The following is a 22379-nucleotide window of genomic DNA, read 5'->3' on the forward strand; positions in this document are numbered from 1 at the left end:
GGAGGGGCCCCAGACCTGGTGTCCCCTGGCCCCGGGTCCACCACTTCATCGGCTGTGGGCCTTTGTGCTCTTGGAGCCTCAGTTTCCTCATCTGTCACGGAAGGACAGCATCTCTCCTTTCTAGAACGTGGTTGTTAAAAAGCTGTACCAGGGGCACCTGGGTGGCTCAGCTGGTTAAGCATCTGGTTCTTGATCTCAGTGCAAGTCTTGATCTCAGGGTCGTGAGTTCAAGCCCTGCGCTGGGCTCCACGCTTAGAAAAAAACAAAAACCAAAAAACAAAACTACCAGCGCTGACCTTCGCAGGTGCTTGTAGGGGCTCCAGGCGACAAGTTCTAGCAGCTGCTCATAGGAGTGTTGGGGTTGGAGGGCCAGAAGGACCTCCTCCCAGCTCAGCATTTCTCTAGGTGGTCCTGTGGATCAGGCCCAGGGGCAGGAAGCCCGTGTGGGCACCCCCAAACTATCCGTGTGGAAGCTGCTTTCCGGCACCAGGGCAAAGACCCTGGGAACCGCCCAGCCCCTCCCCCACTGGCCTGCTCCCCCACATGTCACCACTGCGCCCCCCTGGGCCACTAGCACTGTGGGCAGCAAGAAGGTGGCCCCATCCAGGGTCCCACACAGGCTCTCTGGCCACACTGTTCCTGCTGTCCCTCAACTGGGGGGGAGAGTCCTCCCCACCCCATGTCTTCAGAGCCAGGGTGACACACACAGTGGGGAGTCCAGGGCCCCCCCCCCCCCCCCCCCCCGGCCCTTCCTAATGTAGGTTCCCGCACCGCCTCCCTCCGCCTGGAGGGTCCCAGTTCACCCCACCCTGTGGTGAAGGGCTTGCGCCCCATCCGTGTCTCTGGTGCTCAGCCTTGGGCTCCCACCAGGGTCGCAACCACAGCAGGGACGCTGAGCGGCACCGTGGGAGCCCCGAGGACAGCCCTGACCCACCTTCCGGCCCGGGGACACGGTGTGGACAGCTCTGTGGGCTGGGATGCCCGAGGCATAAAGCAGCAGCTGCAAGGCCACGTGTGCTTGGGGTTTTCCATCTCCTTCGGAGGGGGCGGCTCAGCTGGGATTTCAGAACTGGATCCTTGGCTTTCAGCCTTTTGGAAACTTTTGGAGTCCTACAGGAAGGGAAATGGGCAATAAACCCCAGGAGAAGAGCACCCCCTGCTGGTTACACCTGGGCCGGAGGCGCCAGTGGGGACACTGGGCAGAGGCGGCCGCAGATCTGGGCCGCTGTCCAGCAACAGAGGGCGGGTGTGATGAGAAATGGGGTGCTCGGAGCAGCTCCCCCACCTGAACCCAGACCTCAGCCAGGACTGACAGTGTAGGAGCACGTCAGACCGTCCCACGGCCTTGGCTTTGGTCCTCGAGTCAGCACTGGGGACAGCCCCGCTCGCCCAGCGACCTGGGAGGCTTGGTCCAGGAGAGGAGGGACCGGGCGGTTCCTGGTGACCCGGGGGCTGCCTCCCTCGGCTCAGGGGGCCGGGGTGGGGCCGCTCTGTTCTGAACCCCTCCAACCAAGACCTCTGCAGGGCCAGCTAGGAACTCGTGCCAAGCCAGGGTACAGGAACGTGTGCAGGCCTCCCCGCGCTGCCGGCTCTGCCACTGTTGGTATCGACCTGCTCGCGGAGGCAGCGAGGAGGACCAAACCTGCAAAGATGCCGGAGTCCACCGTGCGCCTGCGTTCTCTGAGGATCTGTCTTTAGTGAGAAGATCGAGGTCTGGAGAGGGGCCCGTCCCCGGAGCCCTCCCTGCACTTTGCTGGTCTTCCGTGACTGAGGTTCACCTTGGTGCTTGGACCTGCCCACTGATCCGAGGGACGGTACCGGAACCGGACGGGCGAAGGCCTGGAGATGCGCTTGCTTGTCGTGAAGAGCGAGTGTTTCCAGTTTCCTGAAAACGGACAGCTGCAGAAGCTAAATCCTGAACCAAAGAGATCCGTGAAAAACACCACCGCCACTGGGAGAACGGAAGTCCGCGGAGGAGGTCCAAGGGCACCGTGGAGGGCCGGCTGGGACCTGTAAGTGCCGCGGGGCTGCCCGGAGGCATCCGGCATGTTCCTCGGGGGCTGGATAAGGAGTTAGAGGCGCAGGGGCAGCTTTGAATGTCCCCAAGCCTACGAGCCCCTGCCTTGCTCCCCAGTGGACCCCTGGACCTCAGGGCTGGCCTTGGAGGAAAGCAGAGCTCAGAGGCCCCCCAGGGCACTGAGGGGGCTGGGCTGGCAGCCGGGTCTGAGGACCAGAGGCCAGCACCCTGGCGGGGCGAGCATGCGAGGGAGTCTGGGAAAGCACTCTTGTGGTGGGGGGGACATGGGGTCTGAGCCAGTGGTGGCCACCAGCCTGGCAGGAGGCACACCCTGTGGTGACCTTAGCCTGTTGGGCCCTCGCAGGCAGCTGGGGGGTGGAGGGTCACACACTTTCTCACGGAGGCCTGCCCCCTCACTGTCCCCGATGCTCTGGCTGTTCAGAGCCCTGCTCAGATCGCTGCGGCGTGTCCTTCATGCACCCCTGCCTCCCCCGCGGCCAGCGGCAGATCCGGGAAGGCCGCGCCCCAGCCCCGGCTACAGGCCTGGCACCGAGTGTGTGCGCAAACAAAAGGCCGAGAGAAACCTGGAGTCCGGCAGGGTCGAGGGTGAGGGGTCCTCCGGGGCCAGAGTCTGGCAGGGGTCTGTGCAGGACTGCAGGACCCGGGGGTGACCAGCCGGCCCTGGGAGGAGCGTGGGCCATCCCTTCCTCCCAGGAGCAGCTCCTGTGCTCCCACGGTACCGCGTGGGCCCCGGGGGCACTTCGCAGAGGATGCTGCAGTGGGGAGGAGACGGCCTGTCCGCAGAGGTGACTTCACGCGGAGACCGGAGGGACAGGAGGAGCCCTGCCAAGAGGGGCTGCTGTTCATCCTCCCACTGCCCCCCACCGGCTCCTCTCCCTGCGCAGGAAGAGAACCAAGCACACTGGAGCCTCAGTCCCTCCAGAGGGACACTAAGGCCCAGAGATGTGCAGGAGCCTACCTGAGGTCACACAGCAAATCGGGGACAAAGGTGAGGGGGAAGGAGCTGGGGACTGTCCTTGGGCCGATCCACCCCACAGAGCTGTAGAGAAGGTAGGGGGGCAGGACAGTGGAAAGGGGTGATCCCCAAGGTTCTGCAAGTCTGGGTGGGGACCACGGGGGATCTGTCCCCCCACCCTGGGGCGGGGGAGCAGGGCTGTCACTCACAATGCCCTCACACTAGGTGGGGGCTGAGATGGCCAGTCGGAGCACGGCAACCCTGCACCGTGCGATTGGGGCACAGTTGGAAACAGGAACCAATCAGAGACCTCACTGAGCCATGCCCAGCGACATAGTCAGAGAGGTGTGGGGTCCAGCTGTCCTGGGGGCCACCTTTCCTGCCACGGGAAGGTTGTGCACAGAGGGAAACCAACAGCCAGGGCAGCCAAGCCGAAACAGAGTGAGACTGAGACCCGCAGACAGACACAGAGACTGAGAGCTTGGAGAGCCCCTGGATCCAACCTTGCCTGAAGCAGCCGCTTCATGGCATTTCCTGATTACTGGCAGAAACTCACTTTCGGACTTTGTCCTTCTGCTGCTTCCCACAGAGCTCCTGACCGAAGTGTGTGCCCACATGTGTACCGGGGTACCCAGGGCACCTGTGCGTGCAGCTTGGGGCCTTCTGTGAACACAGGGCACCTGTGCCAGGGTTCAGCCGCTCCTCATACCGTGTCTGCACTCCTGAGGTGGCAGGGACTCCTGGCAACGCTGGGCCAGGCAGGGCTGGTGCCTGTCTCCTGCCTCAGCATGGGCTCCTATCCAGGTCACCCTCTGATATCTGGACCCACGTCAGCCACCGGCAAGGATGCCCCCTCCAGGGTCTCACGGCCCACCTGCCCCAACTCGTCCCGTTCTGCCACCTTCAGTCCCACCTCCGCACTGTGGCTACAGCTGCGACCTCATCCTGCTGGTCTCTGCTTTAATGCCACCTCTTCCAGGAAGTTTCTCTGATTGCCAGGGAGTCTTGCCGCCCTCTTCAGACAGGACAGTGTCTCTGGACGTGGCCTGCCCAAGGAGGTCAGAAAGTTCCGGGTCCCCAAGGCCCAACCACCGCACCCTCTAGAGCCTCTCTTGGGCCTTGCCCTCAAAGCAGTTCACTTTCTCAGTTGGGAGAAAGGAGCCCCCAGCTTGGGAGGAGAGCGCCTCCAAGCTCTCTGCCTTGAGAGCCACAGGTAGGGTGGTGGGAGGAGGTGAGGCGGGCAGAGCCAGACACTCTGCTGGAGCCCCAAGAAGGCCTAGTCAACAAAACTGCCTCCCGGCAGAAGCAAGACAAGGGGCAGAACGGATAGGACCCCAAACACCCCTTTGTTCCTGGCGAAGGCTTCCCCCCCGGGACGGAGCGTCCCGTCAGCCCACAGGCAGACAAGGTGAAAGTCCGGGGCCGGGGAGACCCCCTCCTCATCCCAGGCTGGGCTGGGGGCCGACGCCTCCGGGCAGGGCCGGCACCGCCCAGAGCGGACTCGGGGCTCCCTCTGGTTGTTCCCGGTCCTCCCCCTCTATAGCCACGCCCACCGGCTGCCCTCATCAGTTCACCCTGGACCCAGGGGCCACCCGCCGCTCCTCCCCTCGCCGTCAGCCGAAACCGGCAAGGTGCCATCTGCCCCACCCGTAACCCCCTCGTCCCTCGTCCAGTTTACTGCCCACAGTCTGTCCACCCATCCCCCCCCCGCCCTCTACCATCCCATCCCCCACGAACCCACCCCCTTCACCCCCAGCCACCCCAGCCCCCTCCCTCCGCCACCCTGCACGAGCAGCACACCCGTCCATCCATCCGTCTGTGTCCGGCTGTGCCCCCGGCCCTCATCCACCCGGCAGCCATCCGTCTGCTAACCTGCTACTCACAGTCCATCTAAATCCTGCCCCCCATCCCCCCGTCCACCGGCCAGTCTCACCTACCAGCCATTCGTCGGCCCAAAGCCACCACCTTTTCTCACCCACCATTCATGTCAGCAAAGCCCCTCCAACATCTACAATTGCTGTCTCACGCCCCCGCCGTCCATTCACCCAAGCACCATTTTTGTCCACCCTCCAGGCTTACCATCTCTCTTCCTCGTGCGGCCACCACCCGCCGTCCGTCGCCCGTCCTTCCACAATCCGCTGCCCTCTATCCATCCACCACCCACCAGCCACCAGCCACCGCCCATCGCCCCCCACCCCCGGTACCACGCCACACCCACCCCGTCACGCACCACTCATCCTCCACCCGCCAGCGCTCGGCTGGTGTGCCTCGGTGGGTTCGCTCACCCTCTGCCATCCCTCTGTCCCCCCTCCTCGGCTAACCAGAGCACGCACCCTCCACCCCTCACCATGCACCCGCTGCCAGCCATTCACCACGCGTTCTTAGGCGCTCGCCACTCAGCCCATCTACCACCGTCCACGGTGCACCGGCCCCGGCAGGAGGGCCCTGCTCGGAAGGCTGGACACCCAGCTCCCGCGGGCGGGCCGAGTAGGTGCAGCCCCAGACGCGCAGGGACAGAGACAGCAGAGGCCCTAGAGGTTGTTCACCGCCACCACCGTCCCCCCCCCCCCGCCCCAACCCCACCCTCGTCACGGAGCGGGTGGGTCCTCACGAGCCCCTCTTCCCGGGCGCCCAAGGTCCTCAGGTTCCCGCAGGGCTGAGTGTGGGGGAGGGAGCGAGTCGGACCGGCGCCTCCTGGCGGGGCCTGGAGGTAAATGTGTAACCGCCCGACGGCCGCGCCCCGCCCCGCCCCGCCCCTCCCGGTCAGGTGGACCCCGCGGGGCAAAGTCTGCGGGTCGGGGTCGGCGCGACGGGCCCGCAGCGGGATGGGCGCGCTGGGCCGGGCGCTGCTGTGGCTGCAGCTGTGCGGTAAGCGGGGGGCGCGCTGGGGGGCGGGGGGCGCGCTGGGGGGCGGGGGGCGCGGGAGGCTCGGGAGGCCCGGCCCGGCTCCCGCCCGAAGCAGCGTGCGCGTGCGGTCTCCGCGGCCTCAGTTTCCCCGTCCCCGGGGGCGCGCTGGCCCTCCCCCTTTGCACCCGGGCCGGCGCGTGTCCCAGGTGTCCGCCCCCAACGCTCCTCAGTCCCTGTCCTTCTCTCCTTTTCTTTTCTTTTTGGTAAGTTTATTTTTAGTTTATTTTTTTATTTTTAGAGAGATAGAGAGAGCATGAGCAGGGGCGGGCAGAGAGAGAACCCCAAGCAGGCTCCACCCCGCCACGCAGAGCCTGACGCAGGGCTTGAACTCCCTAACCCTGAGATCATGACCTGAGCCCAAATCAAGAGTCAGAAGCTCAAGGGACTAAGCGACCCAGGCGCCCCCTGTCCTCCTCTCTTAAGCCCCTGGCCGTTCCCTCAGGACACAGATCCCGATCAGAGCCCACCCTCCAGCGCTTTCTACTGGGCAGAGGCCTCCTACCCCCTTCACATCGGTCCCCGGGTGGTCTCTGTCCTTGCCCTGCAGTGCCCGCTGCTCCAACGACCAGCAAACTGGGGGCGGGGCTACGAGGCCATACTGAGGGGTGTCCTAGAGGAGGGCACGCAGGAGCGGGCTCTGCAGATCCGGTAGGAGTCTGTCAGAGCACCGAGGCAGGGCTCCCGCAGGGTCTGGGCTGACAGGGAGACTCCATCTGTGCCCCGGGCTCTGTGACCAACCTTCTTCCTCCTGGGGGTTGGGGCGTCTGAGCGGGAAGCACTTAGTCACCCCCTCCCCAGCGATGACCCGCGCGGCCTACAAACTCTGGGTCCCCAACACCAACTTCGAAGTGACCACCAACTGGAGCCAGAACCGGACGCCGTGCGCAGGCGCTGCCGTCGTGTTCCCGGCAGACAAGGTGCTTCCCCTCCCCCAGCCCGGGGCTCGGGGCGGGGACTCACGTGGCCGCGAGGTCGAGGAGAGGCAAAGGGGGTCCGTGAGCCAATGCCAGTTCTTTCTGCAGATGGTGTCAGTCCTGGTGCGAGAAGGTCACAGCATCTCCGACATGGTGAGGGGGAGCTGCGGCTGAGACCCAGGTCGGAGGGGGCTGGTGGTCCCCTGAAGCCCCTTTCTTGTCTTGTGACTGGCCCCCACCTGCATGGGAAACCGTGCAGGCCTTGGGCCTTTGGCTTCTGGAAGGGATTTCTGGGAGGCTGGGGAAACCGTATGGGAGAGTAGGCCCTGGTCCTGTGGTCCCAGCTCAGGCTGGGACCTGTACATTTGGAAGATGCTACATCCTGCGCTTGCCTGGAGCTTTGCTATGTGTTAAAGGCTCTGATAAGATCTGGGAGAAAGGCCTCTGATAAGGCCTGTCTCTTAAAGGCGGAGTCAGGAAGCTACTGGCCAAATGCAGCCACGTGGCTGGAGCGAACAATGGTTTTTACATTTTTAAGTGGTTGGGGGAGAAAAGTCAAAAGATGAACATTTTTGTGGCACGTGAAATATAGAATTCAAACTTCAGTGTCCATAAACAAAGTTTCATCAGCACATAGCCCTGCCCGTTTGGTCACTAGCATCTATGGCCACTGTCACACTATAAGGCAGAGTTGAGTGGCCATGATGGAGCCCGTGTGGCCTTCAAAGCTTAAAATATTTACTGTCCGACCCTTTACAGAAAAGGTCAGTGCTCCCTGATTTAAAGTGTCATTTCCCAGGACCCAGCAGCGTCAGGGTCACTCCTAGTTCCCGCTGCTCACTGGGGTGGATCATTGTTGTGTCAAACGCACGCCTGCCAGCAAGATGTGACCGATGTCAGGGTTGCTGGCTCTGAGCAGAGGTGGAGCTGGGGGGAGGGGGGCTCTCGGTATGGGTGCCAGAGTTGGAGTCCTCTCCTGGAGGCCACTGGATCTTGCATGGGTGAGCTGGGGAGAGGGGCATCTGGTGGCCCTGGCCCCGCCCAACCTCTTGCCCAGATGCAGGATCTGGGGACCTCAGGCCTAATTTCCATTCCCTGAGGTGTCTTGGTTAATTGATGGTTTTCAAAAGCAGCATTAATTGTGGGACCCGGCCACTCATGGGGCAGGGCAAGTCAGTGCAAGGGACCCCTACCCTACCTGTGCCTGGGGAGGGGCCGTCGGGCAGAGACTGGGGGTCCCGGGTCCTGGCAGATCGGGGGTGCAGATGCCGTTTCACATCTGTCCAACCCAAAGACCAAGATGCAGAAGGGGCAGCCAGGTGGAGGAGGGGTGGAGACCTGGAGGGAGGAGCTGGACCCATCCCCCTCCCCCCTCTCCCCCCCCCCCCCCCGCCATGTGTAATCCTGGCACCCGGGACAGGCGGTAGCCTGGAGCAAGCGGAGAGGGGCATCCAGAGCCGGTGGGGAACCCTCGGGCAGGGGGTCCGTCTGGGGTGGGGTCCCGGGGCCGGGGGCCCTGCTCTGATGACGTAGTTATTTTGGTGATCTCCTTTGGAAGCTTGAGCATGTTAAGAGAGGCATTCATTCGTGCCTCACAGGTCCCTCTGTCTGGCCCTTCTTTCCATCCCCTGCAGCCCGATTAGGAGCCCCTCCTCCTGTCCTGGGGGCCCAGAAGGTGCCCCCTCACCTCCCAAGTCTGTCTTCTGCCTGCACCGCGGGAGCTGCCCCCCCCCCCACTCCACTGGGCCCGGGTGGGAACTGTCAGGGGGCCCGGGAACAGGCTGAACGGACCCAGAGCTGCCCCCGACCGCCTCCCACGCCCGGAGCACGGAGGTCCCCTCCTCCATGCCGCCTGCCATCAGCGCTGTCCGGCTGCCCAGAGGTAGCCCTAGTAACAGGTGCAGCCACAGCGGTGTTTTAACTTGCCTTTCTCAGGTTTGGGGATTCCCTCCCTGGGATTTTCCCCTTCCTGAACCCCCTCTCCTCTCCCATCTCTACCTTTGGAGGAATCTCGTATTTTCTACCCATGAACCCACTGTTGGTGCGAGATACTGCGAGTGCCTTCCCGCCGTGAGCGTTCTGCCTGTGGTGCCCTTCCCAACAGAAACCCGAGTCAGAATCGACCGTGCGGAACCTGCTGCCTCACACCCGTGTTTCTGGTGTTTTAAGAATCCCTCCCCGCTGCCAAGTCACAGCCATAATCACCCCTGTGTCTGTTAAGACACAGTTTTGCCACCAGGGTCGCACGCTTGAGTGGGACCTGGCTAGGGAACCAGCTTTATTTTTCTCCTTAGAATAAGCCTGATTTCGGACGTCTTCCTCCGAACCACCAGCTTCATGGCGCTGTCGCCACTGTTCATCAAATGCCCAGGGTGCCCGGGGCTCTCTCGGGGCCCTTGTCCCTCTGCTCGCTTTCCCTGTTCCTGCCGGCACCACGCGTCCTCACGCTGTGGCTCTGTGGGACGTCTTGCTACCCGAGGGGACTCCCCCCTCCACTCTCCTGCCAAGAGGCCCGCTAGTTCTTTGCGGATCTGATGCTGCAGAGAAATGGTAGGGTAGCTTTATCAGGTAACAACAGCAACAACAAAACCCGGGAAGTTTGGAAATGAACACCAGCTTTATGCTGTCAAGCCGCCCATTCAGGACCGTGAACTTCTCTGCAAATACCTCACAGCATCCATCATAAAACTCGATACTGGACTTTTAAAACGGTCCCCACACAGGTCTTGTATAGTATCGGTCCATTCGTAGACCTTTATAGTTTGCTTTCCGTTACGAACGGTTCTCTATTCTTAAAAACTGTGCGTTCCACTTGCTTATCTTTATAAACACCGATAGTTGTTCCTCTTTCTTTCCAGTCCTGACTCCTTTCCCTTCTTTTTCTTTCCAAATAGCATCGTCCAGGACCTCTCCCCCTATGTTACGCACGAGTGACAAAAGTGGGCCTCTGTGCCTTGTTCCAATGGGAAAGAGAAGGCATGTCTCATTTCTCATTGAGTGACTGTTTGCTGCAGGGCTTTGGTACGTGAACTTTATTAAATTGTGGAAATTCTATTACTCACTTGCTAGCAGCGTTTTAAAAAAATCATAAATACATTTGTGGGGTTCTCTGTTGTTGTTGTTTTTTAATTGAGTGAGATACGGTTGTCCCCTCCCTGCTTTTAGCCTGTTAATGAGGTTTTCTGAGGTTGAGCTGTCGTTGCAAGACCGATGGCCCCCTGGGACCTGTAGTTGCAGGTCAAACATGCCACTTCTTCCTAACACCTGGCTTCCCTCCGTCAGAATGTTTGGATTTTGTTGGCACAAGACTCCTCACTGCCACCTGCTGGGACATCACGGTACATACGTCTGGGAAGTCGGGACGGGAGCCGTCCTGGGACAGGAACCCCATGATGACCGTGTTTTGTTTTGTTTTTTAAGCTTCTTAAAAGTTTATTCTCTCTTATTATGAGAGAGAGAGAGGGAGAGAGAGAGAATCCTAAGCAGGCTCTGCACTGTGCGGAGCCCGACATGGGGTTCAAACCCACAAACTGCAAGATCATGACCTGAGCTGAAATCAAGAGTCGCTTGAAATCAAGAGTCGCTGAGCTGAAATCAAGACGCTTAACCGACTGAGCCACCCAGGCGCTCCACCATGTACTTTTAAAATACACTATTGGAGGGGCGCCTGGGTGGCGCAGTCGGTTAAGCGTCCGACTTCAGCCAGGTCACGATCTCGCGGTCCGTGAGTTCGAGCCCCGCGTAGGGCTCTGGGCTGATGGCTCAGAGCCTGGAGCCTGTTTCCGATTCTGTGTCTCCCTCTCTCTCTGCCCCTCCCCCGTTCATGCTCTGTCTCTCTCTGTCCCAAAAATAAATAAACGTTGAAAAAAAAAATTTTTTTTAAAATAAAATACACTATTGGAACTAGTCAGCTGATATTTTATATGGGATTTTTTTTTTTTTTGTATCTATAAGTAAAACAAAACTACAATTTTTCTTGTATTGTCCTCCATTCGGTTTGGGAATCAAGATTACACGGGCCTCATGAAATGGCCTGGGCAATTTTCACTCCTTTTTCCGTTTCCCAGAATGACTTCTAAGAAGGAGTCAGTTAGTTGTTCCTTGAGAGGTTAGTATCCTTCACCTGTAAAAAACTTGTACTGGAACACGAGGTCCTTGACTAACATTTCAATTTCTTTAACGCTTGCTGGTCTATTCGGATCCTCTACTGCTTCTTGTGCCCATTTTGACACTTGGAATTTTTCTAGAAATTGTTGTATTTCATCCAGGTTTTCTCGTCCGGCAGTCCTTTTTATTCCTTAAGCTTTTCGGCGTCTGTGTCCACCCGCGTAAGTCCTTCAGTGTGTGGCCGCCGCCCTCTTTCCTCCCGATTTCTTCCAAGCGTTTTCAGAGAAGGCCTCTGTGCGGCCATCATTCCGAAGTCTTTTCATTATGCTCCTGCATTTGAATGGAACTTTGGCTGGATATAAAATTCTAGAAGGGAAGTTCTTTTCCTTTCGTACATAAAATATTATATTGTCTTTCTGCATCCATTGTTGTTGCTGAGAAACCTGACTTCTGAGCCCCCGGGGTGATCTGCTCTTTCTGAAGCTTTTAGAATGTTCTCTGTGTCACTGACTTGTCTGGGTGTGATTTTCCTTGTTTCCCATTCCGCGCTCCAGGAGACCTTTCCATCTGAGGGGTCCCGACTTTCTTCAAATCTGCAAAAGTCATGCTCCTTGTTTCTTCAAATGTTTCCCCTTCGCCCCCACCCTTTATATATGCATTTCTGCACTTGGATGTCAATTCTGTCTCCTCTCCTGGTGGCTCTGCACTTCCCTGCTCCACCCTGCAGGGTCCCTCAGCAGAATCACCCGTCACTGTGCCTTCTCCAGCTGGACCGGTCCGCATGTTTATCTCACCTATCGTGCTCTTCCTTTCGATGATTACATGTTTCATCATTTATTTATATCTTCTCTTGGTTCTTTTTATTATTAAACTTTTAATTCCAGTGTGGTTAACATGCAGTGTTATATGAGTTTCCCGGGTACAATATAGTGTTGAATTCAACCCCCTTTGGTTCTTTTCTTAAAGATTTTTTAAAATCTTAATTTATTTAAAAAAAATTTTTAATGTTTATTTATTTTTTTGAGAGAGGGGGAGAGAGACAGAGCGCAAGCAGGGGAGGGGCAGAGACAGAGGGAGACACAGAATCCAAAGGAGGTTCCAGGCTCTGAGCTGTCAGCACAGAGCCGGACGTGGGGCTTGAACCCACAAACTGTGAGATTGTGACCTGAGCTGAAGTCTGGGGCTCAACCGAATGAGCCACCCAGGTGCTCCAAAATGTTGATTTATTTTAGGGACAGAGAGTGCAAGCTGGGGAAGGGCAGAGAGAAAGAGAGACAGAGGACTTGAAGCCGGCATCTGAAGCTGGCTCTGTGGTGAGCCCTACTTAGGGCTTGAACACACAAACTGTGATACCATGACCTGAGCCAAAGCTGTGGCCTCAGTGGAGCCACCCAGGCACCCCTGGTTCTTTTCAAAGACTTCAAGTTCTCCACCTCCCCCATTCCTGAGGCATGTCTGTCCCCACGGCTCACTGCCGCACCTGTGGGTGGGGCTGCCTCAGGTGTGGGGACAGTTGGCCCGTGACCTCACATCCCCCTAGGGGTCGGCCTCTTGGTCAGGGCCTGTGCTCAGGTAGGGGACAAGCAAGCTAGGACTCGAGGCCCGGCCCTGAGTGGGCCGCCCACGGCGACAGGGAACCACACACGATTCCTGCTCCGCCGCAGCTCTCCCGGCCCAGCGCTCCCCTCCAACCCCAACCCCAACCCGGAAGGTCAGAAGGAGGAGGCCTGGGGTCCTGGGGCTTGGGGGCGGTGGGGAGGGAGAGGGCGGCGGGGACTCCGTCACCTGGCCTTCCCACTGCCTTAGATCCTCTGACACCTGAGGCCTGAGCTGTGACCGGACTTCTGTGGCGAACGGGCTGCAAGGGAGACAGAGGCCGCGCTGAGGCCCCGGCACCCCCAAGTGCAGCCCCCTCCCCTCCCTCCCAGTTCCGGCTGCCTTCACATTCCCTTGCGGCTTGGGTTCCTGGCTGGTGCAGCTCCCCCCACCCCGCCCCGCGGTGGGGGGGATGTGAGAGGCCGTGGCCCGAGTGTCACCCTGCCCCAAACTCTCCACGCGCCCAGGTCTCAGGCGGGGTCTTGCTCCTCGGCCTGCAGTCCCGCTCCCTGGGGCTTATTTGAACCTCGGCAGTTACGGGCCGCCCCCAGCCCCTGACATCACCCGCCCGCTCCGCGGTCTGCACCCCTCCCCCGGGGTCGCGGAGGGGGGACCCGGGACCGCCGCCTGAACCCCCCCCCCCCCCCGCTTCCTGCAGCTCCTGCCGCGGGACGGGGAGTTCGTCCTGGACTCGGGAGCCGGCTTCGGCGCGGCGGACGCTGGCAGGGACCCGGACTGCGGCGCAGGTGAGGGGCCGGGGCGGGGCCTGCCGGGGCGGGGCGGGGCGGGGGCGGGGCCGACGTCTGCCGGGGGCGGGGGCGCTCTCGCGCGTAGCTCAGGGACGCGCGCCCACCCAGCCGCCCCCGCGCTCTTCCTCGACCCCGACCGCTTCTCGTGGCACGACCCGCGCCTGTGGCGCTCCGGGGGCGCGGCGCGCGGCCTCTTCTCCGTGGACGCCGAGCGCGTGCCCTGCCGCCACGACGACGTCGTCTTCCCGCCCGACGCCTCCTTCCGGGTGGGCCTCGGCCCCGGCGTCGGGCCCGTGCGCGTCCGCAGCGTCTGGGCTCTGGGCCAGGTGAGTCGCGCGCGCGCGCGCGGGGCCGGCCCGCGTCTCCCCTGCGCGCCTCGGCCCCTCCCGGGCCCCACGCGAGAGTTCCGGGCACTCAGTCGCTGTCCCCTCCTCGGGCTGGCGCCGCCCGCGACCCGGCCACCCGCAGACGTTCACGCGCGACGAGGACCTGGCTGCGTTCCTGGCGTCCCCCGCCGGCCGCCTGCGCTTCCACGGGCCGGGCGCTCTGAGCGTGGGTGCCGAGGCCTGCGCCGACCCGTCGGGCTGCGTCTGTGGCAACGCCGAGGTGAGCGCGGAGGGCACCGGGTCCGCCGGGGGTGAGGGTGGGGGAGGGGCGGGGCTGGCGCCTGGCCCTCCCTCGACGCGGTCTGCCCCTCCCCCTCTCCGTGCCGACGGCCGCTGGCCCGCCTCCAGGTACAGCCGTGGATCTGCGCCGCCCTGCTCCGGCCCCTGGGCGGTCGCTGTCCCCCGGCCGCCTGCCGTGACGCCCTCCGGCCCGAGGGGCAGTGCTGCGACCTCTGCGGTGAGCACCCCCTCGTGTTTGCGGGGACGGCCTAGCTACCCTGGTTCGCCCCCGGCCTCACTTTCTCTGCTGGCCCTGGGCCCTCCTGTCGCAGGAGCCATCGTGTCGCTGACCCACGGCCCCACCTTTGACATTGAGCGGTACCGGACGCGGCTGCTGCGAGGCTTCCTGGTAATGGGGCCGCGCTCCCCCCCCCCCCCCCAGCCCCTGCCGCAAGACCCGCCCGGGGCCACACTTTGCCTCATTGACGCGGTTACTCTCCGCGCACCTGCCCACCCCGTGTCCCTGCTGCCGACGCCCCCGCGGGTCCGAGGGCGAAGTCCCTGGGATAACCCTGTCTCCACCCCCTCCCCCCAGCCCCAGTACCAGGGGCTGCAAATGGCCGTGTCCAAGGTGCCGCGCCAGAACGCAGGCGCCGAGGCAGACAAGGAGATTCAGGTGGTGCTGGCAGAGACCGGGCCCGACGGGACGGGCGGCGCGGGGCGGCTGGCACGTGCCCTCCTGGCGGACGTCGCCGAGCACGGTAACCGCGGGTGCCCTTTTCCCGGCCCCCGCCCCGCCTGGCGGAGACTGAGCCGGCGCCCTCCGTTGTAGGCGAAGGCCTGGGGGTCCTGTCCGCGGCAGTCCGGGAGTCGGGCGCGCCGGTCGGGGACGGCTCCGCAGCGGGACTGGAAGGTTCGGGAATGCGCGCAGGGCTGGCAGGCGGCGTGGCGGCGGGGCTGCTCCTGCTGCTGCTGGCGCTGCTGGCGGGGGCGCTGTTGCTGCGTGGCGCTCGGAGCTTCAGGTACGCGGGGGTGCCGCGGCGGACGGAGGCTCACGTCGCGGAGGAGGACGGCGGGGTTCACGTACGTCCTTGTTCCCCAGGTGGAGTAGGCGCGACGAAGCGGCCCCAGCGCCCTTCGTGGCGCCCTTGGGCTTCTCCAACCCGGTGTTCGACGTGGCGGGCTCAGTGGAGCCGGTGAGGGGACGGGTGTGGGTAGCGGTCTTCCCCGGGGCTGTGCTGGGCGCAGACGCACCCTGACCCTGCGCACCCTGCAGCCTTCCGCCCCACAGGTGGAAAACAGCAGCGTCAGCCGCAGCTACTTCGTTAACCCTCTTTTTGCCGAGGCGGAGGCCTGAGCCCCCGTGTGACTGGCCAGCCCCCCTTCTGCCCTCCGCCGCCCCATTTCGAGAAATGTACGGGTCCATGACATTAAAAGATCTTCGTTCCCTTTTCCACACTCCTTGTCCCCAGCCCCTGCAGACCAAGGACAGGGTGGCTTTGCCTAATAAAGGGGTTTCTTGCACCTGCTATCAGTTGCCTCCTGTGTCCCCACCCCTTTGCCTTTGCTTGAATGTGGAGAGCCGGCCAGTGCCCTCGTCACTCCATTGGTGAGGGGTGAGCCTCAGAGTCCTCCCTTCTGGTCACTTGCAAAGGGCGGTTCTGGGCACTACCTGTAGGATGGGTCCCCGAGAAGATTGCAGTCTGCAGAGTTGCCTCCAGAGCAAGGAGGGGGCTGGAACTCGGGAGATGGGGTGCTTAGAAGCCAACAGGAGTGAGGCACCTGGTGAGGCTGGCTGTCCAGTAGTCCCCCAACATCATGCCAAATGGCTGTTGACCTTGCAAATACAACAGCCGGCCATTTTACCAGAAAAACGGGTTTGTTCTGGAATGGCAGAGGAGTTGCACTTCGGGGTATGCAGGCTGTGGCGAAACCGCGGGCAGGCAAGTCCGGAGACCAAAGGAGAGGAACACGGTAGAGAAAAGGCAGGGGGTTGGGTGGGGCTGGTCTGAGTGGCGGTCCACCGGGGGCAGCGGGCATTGGGGCTGGTGGCGCTTTCTCACTGGCTGGCTGGTACCAGGCCGGAAGGGCTTCCTCCTCCTGCCGGTCCGGTGGGGGGACGGAGGGCAGGTGGGTGTGGTGCCCCCCGGCTGGAGGCTCCGTGTGGATGAAGTAGCCTTCACTCAGGCTCCCATCTTCCTCTTCTGATGAAGATTTTTCCTTAAAAGCATCACTGATCAAGAGTTACTAGTGTGTCATTTGTGTCCCTCAGTGCCAGGAAAGACCTTTCCCACGTGGTGGGTCCCACATCGGAGGGAAAGCGCATAGCGGTGAGAAACATTTAAGGCCGCATTTGAATAGTGAGGAAGGTTTGGAGGAAGGACTCAGGGGTTTCCCATCCGAGGTCGGCTTCCTGCTGAGGTCGCTCCTGTCGGAGATCATCTCCAAGCAGTGAGCTGGCGTCACCTAAATGGTTTCTACAAAGGTTTGACAAGCACCGGGAAGAAACAATGATTACGCAGGGCTGGTGAGCAGCACCTGGCAGGGGCCCTTCCAACAAGGTTGAAGAGACCTTCTGGAGTGTCTTTTGCAGTCGACGGAACGTCTGGTTGCAGGTGGTGACCTTCGCTCTCTGCATCTCATGGGCGCGTGCCGTGGAAAGATGGTTCTGCTCACGAGCACGGTTCTCAGTAGACAGGGTTCGGCCTTTGCGGTACTGGGGTACCTGCTCTTACCAGCTGTGGATCGGAGCGGGCAGGAGCCAGGTGCACCCTTGCCCTGTAAACTACCCCAGAGGGGGTGGAGCTGAGATTTAGAAGGGCCGATAGCAGTGCTTTTGGCTGGGGTACTGGAAGCATCTTCGCAAATTTTGCCAGTTGGGTTTTTTTTTTTTTAACTTTTTAAATGTTTATTTTTCAGAGTGAGCGAGTGAGCGTGAGTGGGGGAGGGGCAGAGAGAGGGAGACAGAGGATCTGAAGTTGGCTCCACGCTGACAGCCCGATGCGGGGCTCAAACTCACGAACCTCGAGGTCATGACATGAGCGGAAGTCAGATGCTTCGCGGACTGAGCCACCCAGGTGCCCCTGCCAGTTGAGTCTAAATAATGCGTGTGTTTTACTAGCCCTGAGGGCTGGGGGTGGGAAGCACAGTGCTTTAGAACCGGCTCAACAGCACAGACCTGTCGAGTCACCTGAACTGTGACATGGGTTTCCCAGTGACTGGAGTTCAAGGAGGTTTCCCCAGGTAGGGATGGAATTTTCTATTAGGACTTTTGCTGTTACCTGTCTACAAGGGAAAGCCTCAGTCCAGGAGGAAACCTACAACCACGACTAAATCCTATTTCTATCAGCTCCACGGGGGGAGCCGATTAAAACCCACTTGCCAGACCCCAAATGGTCCATTGAGCAATTAAAACGCCTGAGGGCGCTGAGGGCAGGTTTCCCAGGACTATTTGGGGCAGGTGGGACGAGCAAGGCGGCAGCGTTCTGTGGCCTTGCTGATGTTCTCCTGTCGGCGTTAGTGTATAAAGTCTGTCATTTAACCAGCAGACCAGTGACTGCGCGCACAGTGGTCGGGGATGGGAGTTTTAGAGTCTCCGGCGGGACTGGATGGGTCTTTGGTCCCAGCTAGAGTTCTCTCATATTGAACCAACACACTTCCAATATTGTTTGGCTCTCTTTGGGGCCGACTGGTGGGTATTTGGGGGACCACAACGGAGGTCTGGTTGTTGGTTTCTTTGAGAGCAGCGTCTTTGGTGGCACTGTCGGTGAGGTGGTTCCCTTCGCCTCCAGAGTCCGGTCTGAAGTGCCCAGAGACCTTAATAATAGAGCCGCTGGCGAAAGTGAGGCATCTGATACAGTTAGGGCCATTTTCGATTGTATTCCCATTAGAGGTGAGGAAACCTTCCCGAACGTCCCAAAGTCCTGGGCTCCCTGTACCGACAGCAGGTACAGATGTTTGTGGTTTGGCCCTTGGCTGAGGTGCAAGCCTGAGAGCATCGAACTCAGGCGGAGTTGGGCTCAAGTGGAAACTACGCTAAGTGTGGCTACCGCCTGTCACCGTCCAGGGTTGTTCCGGTGCTAGTGACTCTCTTCCTCATGCGGCTCTCACGAGCCCCGCCTTTACACCTGGAAGACGGTGCATCCTGATCCCCTTCCCCTAGTTCATCCGTCCCCACCCCCCCCTTCTGGCAACCACCGCTTGTAAATTAGTGCTGTCATAAACACAGGGGAGCAAACGTCTTTTCAAATGACTATTTCCATCTTCTTCGGATAAATACCTCAGAGCGGAACCGCGGGATCATACCGTAGTTCTGTTTTTAACTGAGGAACCTCCATACGGTTTTCCGGAGCGGCTGCACCGGTTTGCGTTCCCACCGGCAGGGCAAGAGGGTCTCCTTTCTCCGCGTCCTCGCCAACACCTGCTGTTCCTATGTGGTTGACTTTAAAAGCCGTTCTGACAGGTGCGAGCTGACACCTCGCTGTGGTTTGGATCGGCATTTCCCTGACGGTTAGCGCCGGCGAGCTGCTTTTCGTGTGTCTGTTGGCCATCCGTATGTCTTCTTGGAAAACTGTCTATTCAGGTTTTCTGCCCACTGAAAAAAAGGGGATTGGTTTTTTTGATAGAGTTTTAAGAGTTAAAAAAATTTTTTTTAATGTTTATTTTTGAAAGAGAGAGCATGAGCAGGAGGTGGCGGACAGAGACAGAGGGAGACGCAGAATCCAAAGCAGGCTCCGGGCTCTGAGCTGTCAGCACAGAGCCCAATGTGGGGCTCGAACCCATGAACCGGGAGATCATGTCCTGAGCCGAAGTTGGACGTTTAACCAACTGAGCCACCCAGGTGCCCCCATGAATTCTTTATATATTTTTAATGTTAACCCCTTATCAGATATAGTATTTACAAATAGCTTCTCTCATTCAGTATGTCACTTTTTTGTTTTGTTGATGGTTTACTTTGCCGTGCAAAAGCTTTTTAGTTTGATGTAGTTTCATTTATTTTTGCTTTTGTTGTCCTTGCCTGAGGAGACAGATCCAAAAAACTATTGCTCAGACTAATATCAAAGAGCTTGCTGCCTTTTTTCTTCTAGGATTTTTATGGTTTCAGGTGTTCTGTTTAGGTCTTGAATCCATTTAAAGTTTGTTTTTGTGCGTGGTGTAAGAACGTGGTCCAGTTTTACTCTTTTGCATGCAGCTGTCCAGTTCTCCCAGCACCATTTCTTGAAGAGACTGTCTTTTCTTCACTGGATATTCCTGCCTTCTTGGTCATAGATTAGTTGACCATGTAAGTGTGGGTTTATTTCTGAGCTCAGTGTTTTGTTCCATTGATCTATGTGTGTTTTTGTGCCAGTACCATACCGTATTGATTACCACAGCTTTGTAGTATACTTTGAAATCAGGGAGCAAGATTCTAGTTTTGTTCTTTTTCAAGATTTCTTTGGCTATGCATGATCTTTTGTGGTTCCATATAAATATAGGATTATTTGTTCTAATTCTGTGATAAATGCCATTGGTATCTTAACACAGATTCCATTGAATCTGTAGGTTGCTTTGGGTGGTATGGACATTTTAACATCAGCTTTTCCAATTTACAAACATAGTTTATTTTTCCATCTTCTGTGTCCTCTTTAATTTATTTCATTAATGTCTTATAGTTTTCAGAGTACAGTTCTTTCACCTCCTTGGCTAAATTTATTTTTAGGTGCTATTTTATTCTTTTTGATGAAGTTGTGAGATTTTTTTTCTAAATTTTTAATATATTTATGTGTTTTTTTTGATGTTTATTTTTGAGAGAGACAGAACGTGGTGGGGGAGGGGCAGAGAGAAGGAGACACGGAATCTGAAGCAGGCTCTAGGCTCTGAGCTATCAGCACAGAGCCTAACTTGGGCTCAAACCCACAAACCATGAGATCATGACCTGAGCCAAAGTCGGATGCTCAACCGACTGAGCCACCCAGGTGCCCCCAACTTTTAAATATTTAATTGAATTATAGTTGATATACAATATTATATTTGTTATATAACATAGTGACTTAACAATTATATGCATTACAAAATGTTCACCATAAGTGTAGTTACTATCTGCCACCATACGAATGTATTACAATATTATTGACTATATTCCCTATGCTGTACTTTTCATCCCTGTGATTTATTTTATAATCAAAAGTGTTTTTTTAAAGACTTTTAAAGTAATCTCTACTTTTGAAATGGGGATTGAACTCACAACCCCGAGATCAAGAGTCACGTACTCTACTGACTGAACCAGCCTGGTGCCCCTGTAATTGGAAGTTGTGCCTTCAATCCCCTTCACCAATTTCATCCATCTCTCTTCTCCCTTTCCCTCTGGCAAGCTACCTGTTTGTTCTTTGTGTCTATGAGTCTGTTTGTTCATTTGTTTTTACTTTTAGATTCTATATACAAGGAAAATATATGGTATTTCTCTTACTCTGATTTATCTCTCACAGCATTATACCCTCTAGTTCCATCAATGTTGCTGCAAATGGCAAGATTTCATTCTTTTTTATGGCTGAGTAATATTCCATTGTTTATACACACCAGATCTTCTTTATCCATTCATCTATTTAATTTTTTAATGTTTATTTATATTTGAGAGAGAGAGAGCATGTGCAATTTGGGGAGGGGCAGAGAGAGAGGGAGACACAGAATGTGAAGTGGGCTCCAGGCTCAGGGCTGTCAGCACAGAGCCCGATGTGGGGCTCGAACTCACAAACTGCGAGATCATGACCTGAGCTGAAGTTGGACGCTTAACCGATTGAGCCACCCAGGCGCCCCTCCACTCATCTATTGATGGACACTTGGGCTGCTTCCACATCTTGGCTGTTGCAAATGATGCTGCATAAATCATACAGGAGCATAGTTCTTTTCAAAATTAATGGTTTCATTTTCTTTGGGTAAGTACCCAGAAATGGGATTAGTAGATTATATGGGATTTCTAGTTTTAATTTTTTTGAAAAGCCTCCATATTGTATTCCATAGTGACTACACCAAGTTACATTTCCACCAGCAGTGCATGAGGGTTTCCTTTTTTCCACATCCTTACCAACACTTGTTTTTTCTTGTCATTTTCATACTAGCCATTCTGCTACGTGTGAAATGGATATCCGATTGCAGTTTGGGGTTGACATTTCTCTAATGGTTAGTGGTGCTAGGCATCTTTGCATGTATCTGTTGGCCATCTGTATGTCTTCTTGGAAAAATGTTTAGGTCCTCTGCCCATTTTTTAATTGGATTGTGTGTGTGTGTGTGTGTGTGTGTGTGTATGTACACATACATACGTACATGCACTGAGTTGTATGAGTTCTTTATGTATTTTGGATGTTAATCCCTTATCAGATACATAATTTGCAAACAGCTTCTCCCAATCAGTAATTGCCTTTTTATTTTGTTGATGGTTTACTTTGCTGTGCAAAACCTTTTTAGTTTCGTGTAGTCCCAATTGTTTATTTTTGCTCTTGTCTCTTTGGCCTAGGGGGAGAGAGCCAGAAAAATATTGCTGAGGCTGATGTCCAAGAATTTGCTGCCTATGTTTTCTTTTAGGATTTCTGTGGTTCTGGGTCTCACATTTAGATCTCTAATCCATTTTGAGTTTATTCTTGTGTGTGGCATAGAGACAGTGGTCTAGTTTCTTTGTATGTAGCTGTCCACTTTTCCCAGCACCATTTATTGAAGAGGCCATCTTTCCCTCATTTTATATTCCTGCCTCTTTTGTCATATGTGCATGGGCTTATTTCTGGTTTTATCATTTTGTTCCATTGATCTTTTTTTTTTTTTTTTGGCAAATACCATACTGTTTTGATTACTGCAGTTTTGTAGTATGGTTTCAAATCTGGAATTGTGATACTCCCAGCTTGGTTATTCTTTCTCAAGATTGCTTTGGCTATTTGGGGCCTTGTGGTTCCATTCAAATTTTAGGATTACTTGTTCTACTTGTGTGCAAAATACTGTTGGCATTTTGATAGGGATTTCACTGGTTCTGTAGATTGCTTGGGTAGTATGGACATTTTAACAGTATTAATTTTTTCGATCCATGAGCATGATATATCTTTCCCTTTATTTGTGTTGTCTTCAATTTATCAGTGTCTTACTGTTTTCAGAGTACAGTTAATTCGTCTCTTTGGTTAAATATATTCCTGGGTATCTTATTCTTCTCATCAATTGTATATGAGATTGTTTTCTTAATCTCTCTTTCTGCTAGTTTGTTATTAGTGTATAAAAACACAACAGGTGCCTGGGTGGCTTAGTTGGTTAAGCATCTGACTCTGGATTTTGGCTCAGGTCATGATCTCATGGTTTGTGAGTTCAAACCCTGTGTTGGGCTCTGTGCTGGCAGTGTGGAGCCTGCTTGTGATTCTCCTTTTCAAAGCAAATAAACTTAAAAATGTTTAAAGAAACACAACAGATTTTTAATATTTTATATTCTCCAACTTTACTGAATTCATCTATTCTTATTTTTAAAATTTTAAAATGTTTTATTTATTTTTTTGAGAG

At 56.6% G+C, this 22379-nt stretch overlaps 1 protein-coding gene across 1 annotated transcript; it reads left to right on the forward strand.

Moving 5' to 3' along the window:
* Window positions 1-5811: 5811 nt before the first annotated feature.
* On the forward strand, window positions 5812-15402 carry AMN (amnion associated transmembrane protein). The gene is made up of 12 exons (XM_030320052.1): window positions 5812-5861; window positions 6699-6817; window positions 6923-6967; window positions 13176-13263; window positions 13375-13592; window positions 13735-13872; window positions 14001-14109; window positions 14204-14280; window positions 14467-14632; window positions 14704-14893; window positions 14974-15067; window positions 15148-15402. The coding sequence occupies exons 1-12, from the start codon at window positions 5819-5821 to the stop codon at window positions 15226-15228; spliced, it is 1368 nt and encodes a 455-aa protein (XP_030175912.1). The 5' UTR covers window positions 5812-5818; the 3' UTR covers window positions 15229-15402.
* Window positions 15403-22379: the final 6977 nt, after the last annotated feature.

This window comes from Lynx canadensis, chromosome B3 (genome assembly GCF_007474595.2).
Source record: "Lynx canadensis isolate LIC74 chromosome B3, mLynCan4.pri.v2, whole genome shotgun sequence".
NCBI classification, from domain to species: domain Eukaryota; kingdom Metazoa; phylum Chordata; class Mammalia; order Carnivora; family Felidae; genus Lynx; species Lynx canadensis.